The following is a 21,230-nucleotide window of genomic DNA, read 5'->3' on the forward strand; positions in this document are numbered from 1 at the left end:
TAAGTTAAAATTATTTTTTCTATTAATTTCTAACTGAAATTTAGCATTTCCTTTCATTATGATTTTAAAACTATTTATTATGAGAAGAATTCATAGACTTTATTAGATTGCCAAAAAGGGTCGTGACATGTAAAAAAAAAGGGAGGGGTTAAAATCCCTGATTTAATGGCTTAACTTAGCTTTAATTGAATGTATTTCATTGTTCATTTATCTCTGCATAGAAAAATGTCCCAAATCCTTTGTCTCTTAAATTCCCCTTTCTTTTTTGTTTTTGCAGGAAAGGTCTATGCTTAGTGTCGTGGCTGTGAAAATAGTGTTCTTTGTCTAATCTAAATACTTTAAAAGTTAAGGGGGCTTTTGTTATTCAATTTAACAATTAATCCCATTCATTTTCACCCAAATCCTCCCCCTTGCCCCCCCACCCTATGTCAAGATGCTCTAGTACCTTAAGTGAAATTAGTGTTTTCCCCACCCTGCCCATCCCCAAGCATAGATATTTATTTAGCAATGAATAGCTGATTGGGAAATATTTCTGAGTGGCAAGCTTCTGCATCTCTAGCTACCTTGAAACTGGTCTATGTGGAGGAAGATTCCAACCCCGCTACTTGGTGTTTACTCAGAAGGGTTATCCAATGCCAGAGTCAAAATTGACACGTGAAACAATACTTGAATAGGATGAATATACTTTTAACAGCTCTTTACTACAGGTTGATTATAAAAACCAGCGTTAATGTAGAGACCTTTGTGTGTAATAGTATTTTAACTGCAGCAACAAAGCATGCATAACCAAAATCTGTCTCAAGTCCATGAATTGGGAGGAAGGGAAGCAACAACAAAAAAGGTGAGGAAGTTTACATCGACCCATATTTTAGGATGGGAGGAAGAAGGCAGTGTGGTACAGCAAATCTGGAGTCAGAGAACCATGTTCAAACCCTCCCTCTAATACTGACGTGGGTGACCTCAGCCTAATCACTTTGCCTCTCCCAGTCTCAGTTTCCTCATTTGTCAAATAAGAGGACAGGACTAGATGACCTGAAAGGTCCCTTCCAGCTCTAGAACTATGAACCTACAATCCTGTGACTTGAGCAAGGTCCCCTAGGGAAGCCAAATCCTTGGTTCAAAGGGCTTCCAGCTTCTTCTTGCAATCAAGCTTGTCAAGAGTCTCCCCATAATTTCATTTTGTTTTTATTTAAACCATGTGCTTGACTACATCACAGCCTCAGGCAGCAGTGGTGGCATGAAATCCACAAAGTGAAAAGTTCCCAGTTGGGAAATCCAGTGACAGTGAAGCAGAGACATCTTTCACTTCACTTGGATATGGTTGGAGTGTAGGGTTGAGGAGATATATTTCTTTTCTTTTCCCACACAGTGGAAACATTAATGCTGGATTTAACAGTGCATCACCTAAAATATCCTTCCAATTGCTTTCTTTTTGGTTGGTAACTGTTTTCCATCTTCTTTCTTAGGGCTTGCTTCACAGGCTGATCTTAGATGCAGGAATCTTGCCAAGGGGCACCTGGGAACACATAAGCCAAGCTTCTATTTCCGGTCAAGGTGACTCGGAAACCTGCATCCCCGAGAGAACTGCCTGCTGAAAGGGAAGGGTCCAGCCAGTGCGTGAATCTGCTCAGAGGAAAGGGATAGAGGCAGCAGCAAATCTGACAGGAGGTGGGGTGAGGGGTCCCCCCAAATGCTGAGCAGCATCCTGCCACTGAGGCCATTCACTGTTTGTCTGAGTCACTGAGGTTCACAGACATGCACCGGCACTGCTTTACCTTCTGAATCTTTTTGTGTCGGTAGGGGGGGTCCTGCCCCGGGCACTCTAGTTCTACCAGTACAGAAGTGACCCGCTGGGGCTTACAAAAAGCACAAGACTGGAAGGACTCTTCCTCCTTCTTCACGTGGCGAGGGATGTAAAAGGAGTTGCACTGGCCATAACAGAAGCGGTTGAGGATGGTGCGGCTCCGACAGCCTTCTTCACTGACCGTCTGCCTCAGGGGCTGGGTCTTACACCAGTCACTCTTCAGATACTTCCGCTCGGTGACTACTAAGGCCTCCTGGCTAGAAGCCAGCACTTCCTTCATCTGATGTTGCCACCTCTCGGAGTTGTTGCTGCTGCTGTCCTTGTATGGGGAAGGGATGGCTCCCGGGGGCCGGTTTTTCCGAGTTTCCGCCACCTTAATCAGCATAGCCATCAGGAACAAAGAGAAAGAAAGTTTCCAAACCATTCTGCAATGGGAAAAGAGGAAAAATATAAACATTGATTAGGAAGGATAGGGAAAAAATGGTACTTATTTCCAACATAACCTTTTGTAGACTTCAATGAAAAGCATCAAGACCCTGTAAGAGTCATAGTTCCAGAGATAAAAGAATAGGTTTGTAGGCCTGAGCTAAAATTGACTCTATGACGTCGAGTTCTCAGTCAGCCAGAAACTAGCGTTTGTTAAGTACTTACTATGCGAAGGCACTGGGGATTCAAGGCCATGGAAAAGGTTCCTGTTCTCAGTAAGTGCACAGACTGATGGAAGAGACAACATGCAAATAATTACGATTGTACAAAATTTATACAAGGCAAATGCGAAGTAAATTCAGAGGGAAGGTACCAGTGTTAAAGAGGAGTGAGAAAAACTTCCTGAAACTGAGATTTTAAATAAGATTGGAAGGAAGATAGGATGTAAAAGTTAGGAGGAAGAGAATTCCAGGGAAGGAAAAATGCCAGCTGTACCTAAGAAAAGTTCATTTAATTAGCTGTAAAAGAGGTCAGAGAACAAATAAACGTAACTATTGACTACCTGCTGAACAATTAAAAATTGCAGTGTCCTAGATATTATTTACTATGTAAGGAAAAATCAAAATGGACCAATGAAGTGAAAAAAAAAAATTAAAGTACCTAACTTCTCTTGGGATTGAAGGTATGAACATACACAAGTTGACCTTTTAATACAAAAAAAAATACAAAAAGAATCTGATACTGTACAAAAAGAATCAGACTTTGAAATAGTGTACAATTAGCCTGTGAAGGAAATCCAAAATGCAGGTGGACAAAAATAGAGGGACTGGGAATTCTATGTAGTGGTTCATAGTCATCTCCTATAAGGATGTGGTTCCCTCAAAACAAGAGTATTATAAGGGTCCTTTAAATGGGTGGCGCCACAGCACAACAGGAGATTTGAGTGGCCAGTAATCTCTGTGGATATAGGACTGCCCTGTGGGTGAGATCCTGGCCATATTGAGATAGCTTCGTAATGGGTGACGGCTCTCTTGCAGGTTGGCTGGATGTGTGAACCTGGCGCTCTTTAATCTGGCTCCCTCGCCTGGGATAGCCAAGACAAGCCAAGCTGATGGATAGCCGAGAGAGGTAAAAATTTTTTTCTCATGTGTAAAGTGGAATCATAATACATTTAGGAATTACCATAAAGCATTACTTAAATATAAACTATTAATTATTGTTACCTCACCTCATAAATTACTTTTTTTTCCTTCCACAAATGAAAGCATTATTATAATCTTCTAAAGTTTTTATTGAGTATTATTATATATACTCTATTATTCTGGATACTATATGAGATAAATGATGATCTTGCTTTTTAGAGATATTTAATGAAGATACCCACATAAATATGTAGAAATAGATATACAAAAAAGAAGAAATTGGTGGAGGAAGGATAGATATATTTAGAATGAAGAACAAAAAGTGAGGATCATATACTGAAATGTAAAAGGCACTCCAAAGCCCATCTAGCTCAACCCTCTTATCATTCTGCCTCCCTAGAATACAAAATAATTACGTAGTTCAGCTGGACTGATCTCTTCCACCTCAGAGATTCTGTACAGCATTACATTAACTAAACAAATTCAAGAAATATTTATTCTTGCATAATAGGCAAGTATTCATAGAAAAGTTTGATAAATTTTCTTGTTATATCTTTCTGTCATTATCTTTTCTATCCAGTAGGAAATTCAGAGAACATAATTATGATGACTTTCACTGGGGATAAGAGAGTTGAAGAAAAAAGACAAGGAAAAGTGAAGAATCAAAGATGAGGAATAGGACAATTTTTAAAAAGTTCTAGCAAATAATATTTTTGTAAGTTTTAGCCAAATTTTTAAAAGGCTTTTTATTTTCTATATCTCATTATTTCTGTGCAAAAAAAGAGCCATATAAAAGCAGTCACACCTCTTAAATGTTCATGAAATATATAACCCATGAAGTTCAATTATCTCATATTTGTAGAGTGATTTGATTTTTCATTAGTTTCTTAAAAAGGAAAGCATTCTTTGTTTTATAATTTCCAAAATTATTGGCATCCCAAGTAAATATGACCCAAACTTGATAAGCTGAAGCCAGGAAACATTGACAAAATCAAGCCCTCTTCCATCTATCCCAGAGCCCAAAACAAACATGTATCATAGATAGAACAAAAATCTATGTTTCCCTCAGAATATCCTAATTATTGTCTTTGAGAATTGCATTGAAATATATTCAGCCAGTTGGGATAAGTCTTTTTGGAAGCCATAATGCTGATTTGGTGGTTAATAGGTCTGCTTTTCTTGGGCACATCATCATCATTTTTTTTCACATTTGTAAAAGATTGATGATCCTCCTTAGAAATTATTTCTTATAAGAGCTCAAGAAGAAAAGAAGCTGCTGAATTTCTCAGAAAAAGAAAATGATGTTGATAATAAGAAAATATAAGGTCAGTCTAAACTGTGTGAAAAAAAATTCAGCTTCTCCTTTCCAGTCTCTTTCTCTTTCTTTCAAATAGTATTTTTACCCATTACCAAAAAGGAAAAAAAAATTGATAATGAAGGAAGGTGTACTAAAAACTTTTCTGCTTTTACAGTTTTTCCTTAATTGTTCATGCAAAGACCTTAAGGGATAGCATGAGACAGCTGCTCCCAATGGCCTTTTTAAAGTATGTGTTCAGAATTGAAATGGAAGAGAGCATACTTTTCAGTAGTCTAATTCTATAATCACCCTCATTTCCTGGAGAGAAGGAAGAATTTCATTTAGTAGTCCAAATTCCCTAGTCGATTTCTCTTGGATTTTGACTCAATAAATAGACATTAACTAAAACCTATTAATGTGCAAAGCATCCTGGTAGGTGCTGGAAATGTAAGGATGAATGCACAGTCTTTCTCTAAAGAAGCTTAAGTAATAATAGGGCAGTGGCCAATATTACAGGTAAGCAGAACACAGTACGGGACAGGGTAAAGGAGGTACTGGATAGAATGCTCTAAAAATTTTTGAGAAACACTGGTTTGATGAATATCACAGAATAAATAGTTCATTTGAAAAGTGGCCTTTTATCAGAGCCTTGCAGAAAGAAAAGGAATCTGAAAAGGCCACATGAAGGAGAGGTCCATGGTGGGTATAAGTGCCTAAGTGAATATAGACAAATATAGCCCATCATGTCATAGCTAATACATATCTGGGTCAGCAAGTGCCTAGCACTCTACTATACCACCTAGCTATCCTAACACCTTTGAGCCCACTATACCCAACCTGCTCATTTTACAGATGCTGAGTAAAACTGAGTGATTTGTTCACAATAATATAGCTAGCAAATGCCTCAGGAAGAATTTGCACTGAGATAGTCCCTACTCCTAGGCCAATATGTGCTGTATTCTGCCACTAGTTTTATCAAGTTAGGCAAGTACTTTATATTCTAATTTAGATGCAACATTGATTATTAATTAACAGTTCTTCAGTGTATAGTGGAAGAGTTTGGAACAGTATAAATTGGCAAAATGGAATCAGCACTGGGGCTGATTACACCTAGATTTCAATTCCTCCTCTGATGCTTACTCCATGGGTGAGCATGAACAGGTGTTTTCCTTCCTAGAGCTTAATAATCTCATCCACAAAAATAATAATAATAATAATAATTAAGGGTTGGACTACTGGAGATGGCCTCTGATGCTCCTTCCTAGTCTAGACTGATAATTCTAGGCAGTCATGTCGGACAAGTTAGGAAATTTATATTTTGCTCTAGCAACAACAGAAAACTGCTGGATGTTTGGGGGCATGAGAGTGATGAAATCTTTGCTTAGGAAATTTAGCTTGACAGCTATGTGGATAGCTTGCTTAGCACTTGAATTGAGCTTAAGAACCAGTATAAAAAGATAATCATATATTGTTACATGAATAAACATGGAGATGGGCTAATCACATAATGAAAGCAAGGGCCAAAAAGCCAATGATCAGGATAGCTTGCATATTGCACTGGTATCTACATAGGAGCATTTAAAGTAGTATTACAAGACTTATAGAAAGGCACATTGTGTGCTCCACCCATAATGGAAGATATATAAAAGGACATGGAGAAAGGATCATAAAAGATGAAAATGCACAGATAGATTATCTGTATTATGAGAAGGGCTACCCATGTGATGGGATAAAAGAATGATGAAGTTATTGAAGTGAACAGGTAGGCATTGACAGGTTGGCAAAGGAGACAGGGAGGGTGAAGGCAGAGTAGACAGTAAGCTGTTAAAGTAGTCCAGGCAAGAAGCCATGAGGAACTGGAACACGCTGGTGTTTGCAAGATGAGAAAAGGGGGCAGGTGTTACAGGTTTCCTCAAGGTGGAATCAACAGGATTTAGCAACGCATCACACTTGGTGATGATGGTGGTCGTAGTAGGAGATGATAGACAAATGACTGGCCTCTCAGGAATGTTTGAAATAGCTACCATCTATAACACTGAGGATACTTTATTCTGCCCTCACATCTTGTATTCAGCTGTTATCTGGAGAAACTCATAAATAAATCGTGTTAGTTTTATTAACTCTCCTGCTGGTCTGACAATGTCAATCCACAGGGAAACCAGGACTATAAATGCAGATGGCCTAAGCAGACTAGGCTGGACAAAGACGCTTGTGCAAATAGAAAGGCCATGGGATCCTTTCATCCTAAAGGGTTGCTTTTGATGCAAGCTATTTAATTACTAAGAGAGGGTTGGATAGTACCAAAGTCTAAGAAATCAGACTGCCCAGTAAAGGAAGCACCTTTCAAATCTTTCTAATTGTAGTCATTTAAAATTATTTTCTATCAGGAAGTCTCATAGCGCAAGGCAAAAGGTCCCCTGGTGCCAGGGGACTGAGAGGCAATTCTGATTGTGACTTCAAGGAAAGGAAACAAGAGCGCTGAGTCATCATCATTGCTTTGACAGGTGTGGATATCTAGGGATCTCTGCCTCTCTGGAAAATAGTGCTACATATATGAGTTAAATTCTTTGGCTAATAGGTAGGAGGATGGGTGTCTGTGGCTTCTCTGCCACTGAATAAATGAATGAAGTATGTATTAGGTTCAAATCACAAGATTTGTCTCTGTTTTCAAGCAGCTCACCTTCTAAAAGGAAATACAACCTATATAGAAGAGTTCAGCTGCAAATAAGAAAGGTTCTTTGGTCCATAAGTAGTAGCAAAGCAGATATTAATGCCTGTCTCTTTTTAATATCACTTCAACATTTAATCAGTTTCTGATGTTGAATCATTTCACTTTATTTTTATTTTTTTATTAAAGCTTTTAACTTTTCAAAACCCATATACGTGGACAATTCTTCAACATTAGCCCTTGCAAATCCCTGTGTTCCAATTTCTCCCTCTTCCTGCATGCCCTCACTTATTGGCAAGTAGTCCACTATATGTTAAACACGATAGAAATATATGTTAAATCCCATATATGCATACATATTTATACAATTATCATACCATGCAAGAGAAAAAGTGAATCAAAATAAAATGCGGGCAAACAACAACAAAAGAGTGGAAATGCTATCTTGTGGGCTACACTCAGTTGCCCTGGTCCTCTCTTTGGGTGTAGTTGGCTCTCTTCATCACTGAACAATTGGAACTGGTTTGAATCATCTGATTGTTGAAAAGAACCATGGTTGAATCATGTCATAATGCCACCTGATTTACACGAACATAAGAGATGGGGACTTTCTTCTAATTCCCTGCATTAAGTTTGTGTGCCATATCATATTGCTTCTTAGTAACACTTATTCCTTTTCTCTCTGAAGTCCTCAATTCTCTAAACCTGAATTATCTGAGTTTTCTTCTTAATCCTATTTATATAAGTCTTTAAGTTTTGCAAAGAACTCAAAATACACAATTATATATTGTCCTGAAAATAACTTTAGAGGTTGGTCCATTACTGTTTCATTTTACAAATAAGAAAATTGAGATAGACATAAAGTGACTTGACCAGATTAGTATAGTTAACAAGTATCTGAGGGCAGGATTTGAACTCAAATCTTTCTGATTTATATAGAAGAATATACCACATTATAATCCATTTTGTGTTGTTCCCAAGGAAGTTGTCCACTTTGACTAACTTAATTTCTACTCTGTTTCAATCTTTCTCAGACAATTGACTGAGTCTACTTGTGCATAGTAAAGTTCATTATTCTTATTTTGGGAGTCACTTTGGCAATGAGAGAAGAGTTACTTGCTCTGCAAAACCTCTATTTGAAGGATAAGATAGAAAAAGGATATAGAATTTAACACCTGAGTCTGATGGTGCTATAGCTATATGAAGAGGAATAGCTGAATATAATCTATTCCTGTGGAAAGAAATGCAAAATAAGAAGTATTGAGTGTAAATTTGTATGCTGGAATAAAAAAAGACTGAAAGTTAATAATGATAAGCAAGTCATAGTAAAATGACCAGAGTACCCTGCATGATTCAAGAGAAAAAAAGTACAAATTTCTTCATCTACTTTTTCATGTAAGACTACCCAAGTGGAATGAGGAGTGCCACTTCTCTCCAGGAGAGGTTTGATTCCTTCTTGGAAAAATGAGATTATGTTCCCTAAAGAAGTTTCCAACCATAAAAGAATCAAATCGATTCAATTTCCTTTTGTTTTCTTTTTGTTTTGGTTTGTGTTGTTGTTGTTTTTGAATATCAGGTGAGCCTGACACTGGCATCTCTCACCTGGTTTTTTTTTTTTTTTTTTTTTTTTTGTTAGGAGTTTGGGAATCTAATTCAGAAAAAAAAAATCAAAATAAGTGGTAGGAAGTGGGAAACGGGCTTCTAAGGAAGTTCAGCAGGATCTGGGGAAATACAAAAGAAATAGGAGTTAGGAGAAAGATTTCTGTCTTTCCATCTGCCCAAACTATGAATCACTTTTCTGTTTCTTGGTTTTCTCTTCTGTAAAACAGTGTTAATGGTACTTGCCATCACCCTGATCCATCGAGATGTTATGAGGAATGTGGTGTTGAATCCTGGTGTAATCTAAGAACTCTCTAGGGGTGGAGGTGGGGGGGGGTGTCATTACTTTTATTGAAGCAAGGATCACAATGGTGATAAATTTTCTAAGTTTTTTTGTTTTGTTTTTTTTAATTCAGGAACATTGTTCTGCAGAGCTGTTATGTTGTCTAATTTTTTCCAATAAAGAGGTTTTTTTTGTTTGTTTGTTTTCTTTTAAAGATCATGCCTTAGAGAATAAATGCTGCTGAAATAAGAGGAGGAAAAAAAAGTCAGTTATCCTCCACCAATGTACTCCCTTTTCCCCAGCATTAGTCTTATGTGTTGAAGTTTTTGAACAACCATTTCCACTTGGCCCAGAGCAGAGTTTTCTGCATTTGTATATGTAAAAATTAAAGAGGCCTGTTTAAAATGCTTTCCACAAAAATCAAAAACATCCTACCCATGCACCCCGTTTGACCCACCCGGTATGTTGCTCATTGCTTCACGCTGCATTTGCTTTGTATATAGTGTGACCATTCGTGGAGATGGTGATAAACCAAGGAGTGGCAGACCCATTTCCCCTTTGTACTTTCTCTAGTACACATGAAGAATTCTTTCCTTTTCCTCTTTTTCCTGGTTCAGCACACCCCAGTGAAATTGACCTTTAAGTCCTTCAAAACAGCTTACAAGGAGAAAAAAAAAATCTATTGATCTCTAATCACTGCCCAATAGCTAGGAACCTTTCTGATAGGCAATGGTATGTCAAAGGAAACATCCGTGATGTCACTGAAAGAGCGCTGGCAGGGGTGAGACAGAACTATGTTCAAATCTCAGTTCTTATAGACTACATGAATGTTGCCAAGTCATTTAGGGAAATAATAATGCTTTTAACCCATTTTTCTATAGCACTTTCCTCAAACTCTTTCTTTGAGTTAGATTATGCGGGTTTTATTATTTCAATTTCACAGATAAGGGCACCAAGCCTGTGATAGAAGGGACTTAATGAAAGTTACATATAATTGGTGTGTGAAGGAGAAAATAGTGGAAGCCCTGTCCTCTGATATTAAATTCAGTGCCCTTTTCCAGTCTGCTACATACACTTACTTCACTACCTTCCATGAATTTAATTTATGGCTTTTAAAGATCATCTAGTTTCATTCTAGATGAGAATGAAGAAAAGAAATGAGAAAAGAAATCCAGAAATCCTCTATAAAAGACATAGTCACTGAATAGATGTCTAACTTATGCTAAGCCTATTTAACACATTGATAAAATAGAAAGGGTCATATCTGACCTTAGTTCTCAGGCACATCTTGAAAATCAAGTGAAATAATATGTACGTGTGTTTTAAAACACTATGTAAAATGGTTTTTCAAATTATTACTATCCATCAGTTTGGAAAAGACAAATTGAAATTATGTAACCCAGATACTTGTTCCTCAGATTTAATTGTCTCAGAGTCCCAATTTTCAGTATCTAAGACCTTATGTGTATGTTGCACCCATTATTCTTCTTAAAAACAATTTGCATGCCCATAACCTTACACTTATTTTGAAAAGAGATCCAGTTTTCATGTTTTGGTCTCCAGAAACACAGGCAAGGCTTTGACATCAAAAAGAATCCAGGGACAAAAATGAAAATTCAAGTCTTGATCCTATTCGATTGAGTTTGTGTACTCATTTCAGTGTAAACTAAGGCTTAGGCTAATATAGGGATGAGATGAACATCAATAGGTCTACTCTTAAAAGAACTCAAGAGGATATTGACTCAAATGCTTTGAGTCAGTTCTATTAGTATCAGAGACCAAAGTAAAATTAACTTAAAAGATAGCTAAGCACACATTAAATATATTCTTTAACTTTCTTAACGAACATTTTATTCTTCAAAAGGTAGATGAATGAAAAAAAAAATTATGCTAGATTTGATTCATGAGCAATGAGCAAAATTGATTGTTGACTTTAGAAATGATGAAAAATAAGTTCTGAGAATATACAACCTCTCCAAAAATTTGAAATCAAGGAGAAGAAACAAAGAATAGTCTGACTTAAATTTGGGAAGGATAATTTAATTTTTTTATTTTTCTGGAGAGTCTTTTATTAGGATGGGAGATCCATGTTTTCTTTCATAACATGACTTTTATGGAAATTTAAAAAATTAATTAAATGTAATAGATCTTAGGTACAATTATCTAAGGAAATAGAGGTAGATATATAGGGAAGTCAATTTTGTTTCTGCCTTCATGTTTTTTCTTTTCTTTTTTTTTTTTTTAATAAACTAAAGCAAACATGAAACAATCAATACATATACTTTGGATACAGTTTCCTAGAAACCACATTTTCAGGTTTGAGAGGAACTAGGTCCTTCAAAGTGTTACCTGATGAGTTTATGTAATAACTAGAACTTATATAGCACTATATCACAGGCACTGTACTAAGCACTTTATAATTATCTCATTTGATTCTCATGACAATCCTAATGGGTAGATGTTAGTATTACCCAATTTTACAAATGAAGAAGCTGAACCATATAAAGGGTAAATAACGTATCAAGGTTCACACTCCTAATAAGTGTTTGAAATCATATTGAAGTCAGGTCTTCCTGATTCCATGATTAGCACTATATCTAATTGTGCCATCTTTATGCCCTGATCTTAACCCATCATATCTAGCTGGCTCTAAGTCAGGTCCTATCCCATTCATTTATCCATCTGTACCACCTTGTTATATGCCTGCTGACATGCATAAATCCTCTCTCTTGGTTTTTACTTCCTGTTCCAGGGACAGTAATCAAATCAGTACTAACCATTATTGTTCAAAGTGATATACCAACCAACTGATTGAAGGATCAAATAAACATGTCACTAACAAAATCAAAAACTCCCTTTTACTACCATCACCCACACATATGAGTTGCACTCTTCTTGAGAATAGGGACTATTTCAGTTGCATATTTGAATTTCCACTTTTTAAAATAGCATCCAGAACATAGTAAATGCTTAATAAATCCTTTCCTTTTTTTGTTTTTGAAAACATGCACAGACCTATATGAACTATCAGGAGAGCTGAAGCTCAAAATGAGCTGAGGCTGGTAAAAGCTAAATAGTTGTGATTTTTTTATTGTTATTTTGGTTTTTTGAGGGGGAAGTTTTTGTTGTTTGTTTTGTTATAAAAGGAAAAAGAAGCTCAAAGAGAGTATGCTTATCAATTGAAGAATGGCTGAACAAGTTGCTATATATGGGTGTGATGGGATGCTATTATACTATAATAGCATATTATACTATAATATTATACTATAATAAATGATGAATAGGAGAGTTCCAGAAAAATCTGGGAAGATGTAGATGAACAATTGATATAAAATGTAAGCAAAACTGGGAGAGCTTTGTACACTGTGATAGAAATATTTTAACGATGATCAAATGTGAAAGATTTAGCTACTTTGATCCAGACAATAATTCATCTCAGGCATTCTCAATTCTAGACACAGTGTCTATCCACTGTGTCACCTACCTGCCTATGAATTATATATGAAATCAGGTTTTCTTTTATTTGAGGAATTCTTTTCTTTAAGGAATGCCTCTCTAAGGGGGAGAAGTAGGAGGAATAAGAGACAATGTGAAAACAAAGAACATCATTAGAAACATTTTTAAAAGTAGCTAGTGTTGAGAAGTATGGTTGAAATAAAAAAATTATGTCAAAAATAGTAATATTTATTTCTCAATTGGTAGATAGGTTTTTTAGGGGTGTTATTTCTGTCATATTCATTGATATAGTTCTCACATTAATTAGCTTTTTGCATCTGAAGAGCAGAGGGTGGTGGGAAAAGTCTCTACTTAAATCATCTATTTAAAACAATAATTTCACTGTAATTGCTGTTAAGTCTTATATATTCTGCCTTTTTAAAATGTTTCTATAGGGGAAGCTAGCTGGTGCATTGATAGAGTACCAGCCCTAAAGGTGGACCTGAGTTCAAATATGGTCTCAGGCACTTAACACTTCCTAGCTATGTGACCCTGGGTAAGTCAAGTAACCCCAATTGCCTCAGCATAAAAAAGAACATGGAGAAAGGGACAAGAATATAGGGCATATTTGAAATTAAATAGTGATAGTACTTAAAAAAACCAAAAACTAATGACAACAACATACCTCTCAGCTTTTTGTGCACCAGAACATAAGCTCTCTGTGAGTAGGGATTGTTTCATTCATTGTATTGGTTCCCCAACAGTATCTGGCATATATTAGGTGCTTAATATTTATTGATTTACTATTTGAGCCACTATTGGTATTATGGTTTTCCCCAGTAGGGTAGGCACACACACACACACACACACACACACACACACACACACACACACACACACACAGGCAAATTTCTCATTCTTGTCAACCTTCCATTTCTGTGGGTGGGAAGATCAGCAGATCTAAGCTTATCCTATTTTACTTGTTTCTATAGATATTGAAGTCCCTGAAAGAGCTTGCATATAGATTAGAGACTGATAATATAATAAGACTGAGAAAATGTATTTCTCTTGAAAAGAAAGTTGCCCTAGAAAGTGAAAAGTATTTGTTCAATTGAAATATTTGTTCTTAGAAGTCCCAATCACAATTTTGTGACTACATTTAGCATGCTCTCAACAATCTCTAAACCCTGCATATGCACCATTCACATTCATCTTTCACCACCCTCAATTTATTTTTTCTTTAAAATAAAGATTATGCATTGGCTAATCATACTCAACCTTGGAGAACATGACTATGTGACCTACTTGATGTCTACTACCTCATCCCCATCCTCACCCATCTTATATAAATAATAAAAAATACCTTAGTGAAGTCCAGAAAATGCAAAGTATTAAATTAATTCTTTGATAGATATGTACCTTCTGTGACCAGAAGTGTCATCTATTGAAAACTCAAATATGAAACTATGTTTATCATGAAGTTAGTGTATAGCATAGTGTATAGTGAAATAGTTTGTTAAAACAAGACATTAACAGATATACACAGAGTGGAGTGGGTACACTCATTCATGGTCCAACTTTTTCCATTACTCCATTCTCAAGCAGAAATCTTTTCATGTAATTAGGTCTGTCTTCTCCACCACATAGTACTATGGTATTATCATTGGGTCCCCTACTTCACAAGAGTGCTACTTATTGCTCTGCCTCTTTCATTTCCAGGAATGAGATTAACACAGATCTTTTTTTTTTTTTTAATGTGATTAGTAATTCTGATCAGATCCTGTGTTTTTAAAGCCTACCCTCACATAGTTCATACTTTAATTCTAAGCTTGATAATTAATAAAGAAGGAAATGACTATGTCCTTCCTGTGATTACATCTAATTATTTATCTTTGAGTTATTAAGAATTCCATTCCAAGTCTGCTCTTCTTCCTGAGGAGTAAGAATTTTGAAATTCTGGTCTAGTAATTCTGGAATTGATCATCTGAAACACACTCAAAGCTTTATTAGTCAAATCCTGTACAACACTATAGAGCCTAGACATACAAAATGACAAATATGACAATAGGACATTAGGATTTGGCTTCTGACCAAGTTTTAAGGTTGGGATCACTTTGCAAAAGAATAGACTGTCATTCAATAAAACATTCAATATGTAACTATCAACATTTATATTGGACCCCCAAATTATGAATTAATAAAGAAAAGAGGAACAATTCAATCAAAACATGATTTTAAGATTCATGCAACTGTATTCTACTTTTGTTTTTCCTTCCTTTCTCCAGTTTATTAGACACATAGAATATCATGGCTCAAAGATGAATTTTCAGTATCATTTAATTCAACCTGTCACTTTACTGTTGAGGAAACTGCAATTAGACAAAAATTACTGGTGTCAAGGACTGAACTAGGAAACAGGTTTCCAGATTAGATATGCTCACCTTAGACTGAGTCTGAAATCACAGTTTATGTTCTTAAGGAAGAGAACTGTCCTTTAAAACAAACAAAAATTAATCCTCAAAAGATTTGAGAGCTTAACCTAACAATGCTCCTACTAGATCAATGGCTGGCTTATGTTAACACTGTTAAATTCGATTGGCCTTGACTTTAACATGTTATTAAACAATTTCCTCTTTTCTGCTAGTAATTCACAATGAGGAGGAGTTTCTTTTCTACTTAATTATTGTAACTGGCTTTCTTTGATTTACCACAACATCAATTTCAGATCCCCTGCATCTGTTAACATTATTATCTGGAATAAATTGTAAAGAATCTGCGATAACCTTAATACTGAAATACCTCACAAGCTAGAATTATCTCTTCTTGATTTCATGTAAAAATGTTACAATTTAGAAATTGGGCATCATGGTAGATATTTGTGGGTAAGCGGTCAACCACATTTGCTGGAGTTGTGAAGTGAGAAGATTCTAGCAGGCATATGTTTTTCAAGTAGTTTGTCTTCATATTGGAATTAAACAAGAATAGTTCAATAAATAAATAAAATATTTTTATTGGGACATGTAAATGCTACAAACATTTTTTCTACATGGTATAAACCTTTCCATATACGTGAATTATTTCTTTCTTATTTCATTTTGTTTTTGCAAACTGAAAAAAATCCCTATGGGGTTTGTATTCAAAAGACATGTGTTCAATTCCAAGCTCTCTAACTTAGTTAACCTGTGAGTTAAAGCTAATCACAGATATTTTTTCCAAATTTTCTAATTCTTTCTCAAACTTCTCATAGCTTTCCTCTCTCCCTACCTACCATTTGAACTGAAAGCTTTGTTACATATTTCACTGAAACAAATTCAGCCATTCACAGAGAACTCTATCTTCTCTCCTTCTTACTTACCTCATTGTCTTCCTCTCCTGTCTTCTCCTCCACACTGTTTCATAGAAAGAGGCCTTTTTTCTTGTCAGGGCAAACCACTTCTCATAAATAAATGATCTAATCCATCTCAGCATTTCCAGCAGATTGTCACCTCTATCACCCCCACTTTCACTAATTAGAATTTAATATCTCCCAGACTACTGGCTGCCTCCCTATTGCCAAACAATGGTCTCACATCCTCATAACAGAACATAAAAAAATTAAAAAACAAAACCAAAATAACCCTTAATCTTCACTCTGTCCAATCTTCAATCTGTCCATTCACCCTACTATGCTGTTTTCCTTATATCATACATCTCTTTCACAGCTAACCTACTCAACTACTTGAGAAAGCTATTTACATTCTCTGCTTCTACTTCCTTTCATCTCAATCTTCTATTTCTCTACAAACTGGCTTTTGACTTCATCATTCAATTGAATCTGCTTTTTCTAAAGTCAACAATAATCTCTTCATCTGCAAATGTAATGATTCCAAATCCTTATCCTTCACCTCTTTATAGCTTTGACACCCTTTATCACCCTCATCACGGTACTCTCTCTTCTCTTTCCTGATTTTCCTCCTTACTTGTAAGACTTTGCTGGATCCTCATGCAGGTTTTATCCACTAATCAAGGATGTCTCCCACTTCTCTGTCCTGAACCCTCTTTTTTCTTCCTTTATAGTATTGTGTTTGGTAATCACATCATTTCTCATGGATTCAATAATCATGCCTATTTAGATTATTCTTAGATCTATTTATTCAGCCCTAATTCCTCTCCTGCCTCCATACTAGTATCTTTAATTTCCCTTTGGACATTTCCAACTGAATTCAATACATCCCAAACTGAGCTCATTTTCTTACTCCCCCCAAAGCCTTCCCTCTTCTTAATTTCCCTTTCACTGCTCCCAATTGTAGAGAGTTTCAGCCCTGAAAAAGGTGTGCTTGAATCAGACAAGAGAGCACTTAAGGCTAATTACCTATTTGATGTGAGATAATGGCTCTCTAAACATATATTTAGATGATGGCTCTCCTCATGGTTGGGGCTTTCTGAATGTGTGGTGATGAGGTAATTGTAGGCAAGGATTGGAGGTTTGAGGGAGAGAAGTCAGGGTCACTTGGCAGCAGGAAAAGGAGGAGAGAGGTTGGAGACTCCAGAATCTAGGATACATCTTTGGCAAGCCAGTGGCAGCCTTCCTGCTTCCTTCACTTCTCCCCCTAAAGAACAAGGACTTTGATTTAGCTTGACTCTGGCTGACCTTGAGGCCCTCCAGGGAGCTAGCCCATACTTTATACCTAATCAAGATACAAGCTTACTATTGGATTTATATCCCAAAGAAATACTAAAGAAGGGAAAGGGACCTGTATATGCCAAAATGTTTGTGGCAGCCCTTTTTGTAGTGGCTAGAAACTGGAAAATGAATGGATGCCCATCAACTAGAGAATGGTTGGGTAAATTATGAATATGAATATTATTGCTCTGTAAGAAATGACCAGCAGAATGAATACAGAGAGGCTTGGAGAGATTTACATGAACTGATGCTGGGTATTATCTCATGAAGGCAGACAATTGGTACAGTTGATAGAATGCTAGGCCTCAAGTGAGAAAGAACTAATTTCAAATCTAACCTCAGACCCCTAACTAGTTGAATAACCCTAGAAAAGCCATTTAAAAACCTGTTTGCCTTAGTTTCTCATCTGTAAAAATGAGCTGGAGAAGAAAATGGCAAAAAACTGTAATGTCTTTGCACAAAAAAACCCCAAATAGTATAATGAAATAATGGCTAATATGTATACAGTACCTACTATGTTCAAGGCACTGTGCTGTTTTACCAATAGCTTATTTGATCCTTACAATTTTATAAATTAATGTTATTATCATGTTCATTTCATTCTTAGAGAAACTGCATTGAATAGAAATTAAATGTCTTGTTTAGGTCAAATAGCTAGTAAGTGTTTAAGGCCCAATTTGAACTAAGGTTTTCCTGATTCCAAGTGCAGCACTCTATGCATTGTACTACTTAACTGAGCGAGAGGGAACAGCATGGTTCATGGTTCATTTATTTATTTATTCATTTATTAATAGTTTTTATTTACCAGATATATGCATGGGTAATTTTACAACATTGACAATTGCCAAACCTTTTGTTCTAATTTTTCCCCTCCTTTTCACCCCCTTCCCCTCCCCTGGCAGGTTGACCAATATGTGTTAAATATGTTAAAGTATAAATTAAATACAATATATGTATACATGCCCAAACAGTTGTTTTGAACAGCATGGTTTATTTAGAAAGCTAAGCTAGGGGCAGTTCTGGGAGATAGAGCTAAGATCTTGAAGTAAAGTCAGGAAACTGCTGGAGCTCTCTCAGTTTTCCTTAAAAACCACATGAAACCAAGCCTCTGAACAGAGTCTGATGGAATAAAACGACTGTCCAACTCAAGAAAGACTGAAAAAACTTCAATCTCATGGGGGTGAAAAGGGTGTTCATCCCAACTTAGACAGATTCTGGGAAAGCTGGTGAGAGGGTTTAAATGAGAGCAAATCAGCAACTAAGACCCTAGTCCTGGCTCAGTAGTGGAGCAAATCAGTGGGGCAATTTTCAGTCCCAGCTCAAAAGGCAATCTCTGGCTATTCTCCAATTGATAAATGGTCAAAGGATATGAACAGACAATGAAATTGAAACTATTTCTAGCCATATGAAAAATGCTCCAAGTCATTATTAATCAGAGAAATGCAAATTAAGACAACTCTGAGATACCACAACACACCTGTCAGATTGGCTAGAATGACAGGGAAAGATAATGCAGAATGTTGGAGGGGATGTGGGAAAACTGGGACACTGATACATTGTTGGTGGAATTGTGAATGCATCCAGCCACTCTGGAGAACAATTTGGAACTATGCTAAAAAAGTTACCAAACTGTGCATATCCTTTGATCCAGCAGTGTTACTACTAGGCTTATAACCCAAAGAGATTTTAAAGAAGGGCAAGGGTCCTGTATGTGCAAGAATGTTTGTGGCAGCCCTCTTTGTAGTGGCTGGAAACTGGAAACTGAGTGGATGCCCATCAATTGGAGAATGGCTGAAAAAAAGTAAAATATGAATATTATTGTTCTGTAAGAAATGACCAGCAGGATGATTTCAGAAAGGCCTGGGGAGACTTATATGAACTGATGCTGAGTGAAATGAGCAGGATCAGAAGATCATTATACACTTCAACAACAATATTATATGATGATCAATTCTGATAAATGTGGCCCTCCTCAACAATGAGATGAACCAAATCAGTTCCAATAGAGCAGTAATGAACTGAACCAGCTACACCCAGAAAAAGAATTCTGGGAGATGACTGTGAACCATAACATAGAATTCCCAATTCCTCTATTTTTGTCCATCTGCATTTTTTATTTCCTTCACAGGCTAATTGTACACTATTTCAAAGTCGGATTCTTTTTGTACAGCAAAACAACTGTTTGGACATGTATACATATATTGTATTTAACTTATACTTTAACATATTTAACATGTATTGATAAACCTGTCATCTGGGGGAAGAGATGGGGGGAAGGAGGGGAAAAGTTGGAACAAAAGGTTTTACAGTTGTCAATGCTGAAAAATTACCTATGCATATATCTTGTAAATAAAAAGCTATTAAAACAAAACAAAACAAAACAAAACAAAAAAAAAAAAAACAAGGTAATCTCTGGGAAATCAGGCTGTTTCCTGAACAGAGAAGGCAAAGCCACCCTCTACAAACACAAAGCCAAGTCTCAGAGCTATACTGGAAACTCCTTTATCCCAGGAGCAGAGCTCCACCTTAAAAGTAAAAAGAGAGAAGAAATACCAAAAGAAAAAGAAAGAAAATGAGCAAGAAATAGAAAAGAAGCTTGACCATAGAAAGCTATTATGATGACAGGGCAGACCAAAACACAAACTCAGAGGACAGAATGTTCACTGAAAAAATATCCAAGAGTTAGATAAATTGGTCTCAAGCCCAAAGAGCTTCTTGGAAATCATCATAAAAGACTTCAAAAGATAAACAAGAGAGAGAGAAAAAACAAATGAGAAAAGAGATTGAGAAGTATGCATGAGAGAGTCAACAGCTTGGAAAAAGAAGGGAATAAACTGACTGAAGAAAGCAATTACTTAAACAGTAGAATAAACCAAATGGAAAAGGAGATACAAAAAATAACTGAAGACAATCACATTAAAAACTAGAACAAAAATAAAAAACTAGAATAGGGCAAATGGAAGCTAATAACTTTGAAAGACAGCAAGAATCAGTTAAACTAAAAAGAATGAAATAAAGGGAAGAAAATGTGAGATACCTCATTGACAAAACTGGTGACCTTGAAAATAGATCCAGAAGAGACAGTTTAAAAATTATTAGCATACTTGAAGGCCATGAGCAAAAAAAAGAGCCTGGATAGCATTCTACAAAAGAGCATTAAGGAAAACTGCCCCAATATTCTAGAAATGGAGGGTGAAATACTCATTGAAATAATCCATCAATCACCTTCAGAAAGAGATTCCACAAGGAAAAGCCCAAGGAACATTGTTGTGAAACTCCAAAACTATAATCTCAAGGAAAAAGTATTGCAAGCTGACAAACAAAAACACTTTACATATTAAAGGGCAACAGTTAGGATTGCCTAGGATCTGGCAGCTTCTACTGTAAAGGATCAGAGAGCCTGGAATGCCATATTCTGAAAGGCAAAGGACCTGGGATTACAACCAAGAATTAACCATCCATTGAGAATCATAATCATTTTTCAGGGGAAGAGATGGAGCTTCAATGAAATAAGAGACTTTCAATCATTTCTATTAAAAAAAAAAACAACAACAGAATTAAACAGAAAATTGAATCTACAAACACAAGACTCAATAGAACCATAGAAAGGTAAACAGGAGAAAATATATATTTGAAGGCTAAACTATTTAGATCCCTAGGTAGAAAAACAATATCTGTAACTCTTATAACTGTATCTGTCACTGGATCAAACAAAGAGAGGAATTATATGGACTAAGATGTGATTATCAATGAACTCTGAAGTGATGACATCAAAGGAAAAGACATAAACAGGTGGAAAAAGAAGAAAGGCAAAGTATAATGGCACAATTAGTTCACACCAAGAGACTCAAAAGACCAATTACAATGGAAGGGAAAAAAGGGGTATGAGCATTGTCTGAAGCTTGATCTCATC

The 21,230-nt window shown here is 36.2% G+C and overlaps 1 protein-coding gene across 1 annotated transcript in view; it reads right to left on the reverse strand.

Annotated features, from left to right (window-relative positions):
* Positions 1-666: 666 nt before the first annotated feature.
* GREM2 (gremlin 2, DAN family BMP antagonist) overlaps positions 667-21,230 on the reverse strand; it is a 133,741-nt gene continuing 113,177 nt past the window's right edge. Inside the window, exon 2 of the mRNA XM_074262501.1 lies at positions 667-2,229. Within this exon, the coding sequence (XP_074118602.1) occupies positions 1,722-2,228 (507 nt within the window). The 5' untranslated portion in view covers position 2,229 and the 3' untranslated portion in view covers positions 667-1,721. The remainder of the gene's footprint in view (positions 2,230-21,230) is intronic.

This window comes from Sminthopsis crassicaudata, chromosome 4, assembly GCF_048593235.1.
Source record: "Sminthopsis crassicaudata isolate SCR6 chromosome 4, ASM4859323v1, whole genome shotgun sequence".
NCBI classification, from domain to species: domain Eukaryota; kingdom Metazoa; phylum Chordata; class Mammalia; order Dasyuromorphia; family Dasyuridae; genus Sminthopsis; species Sminthopsis crassicaudata.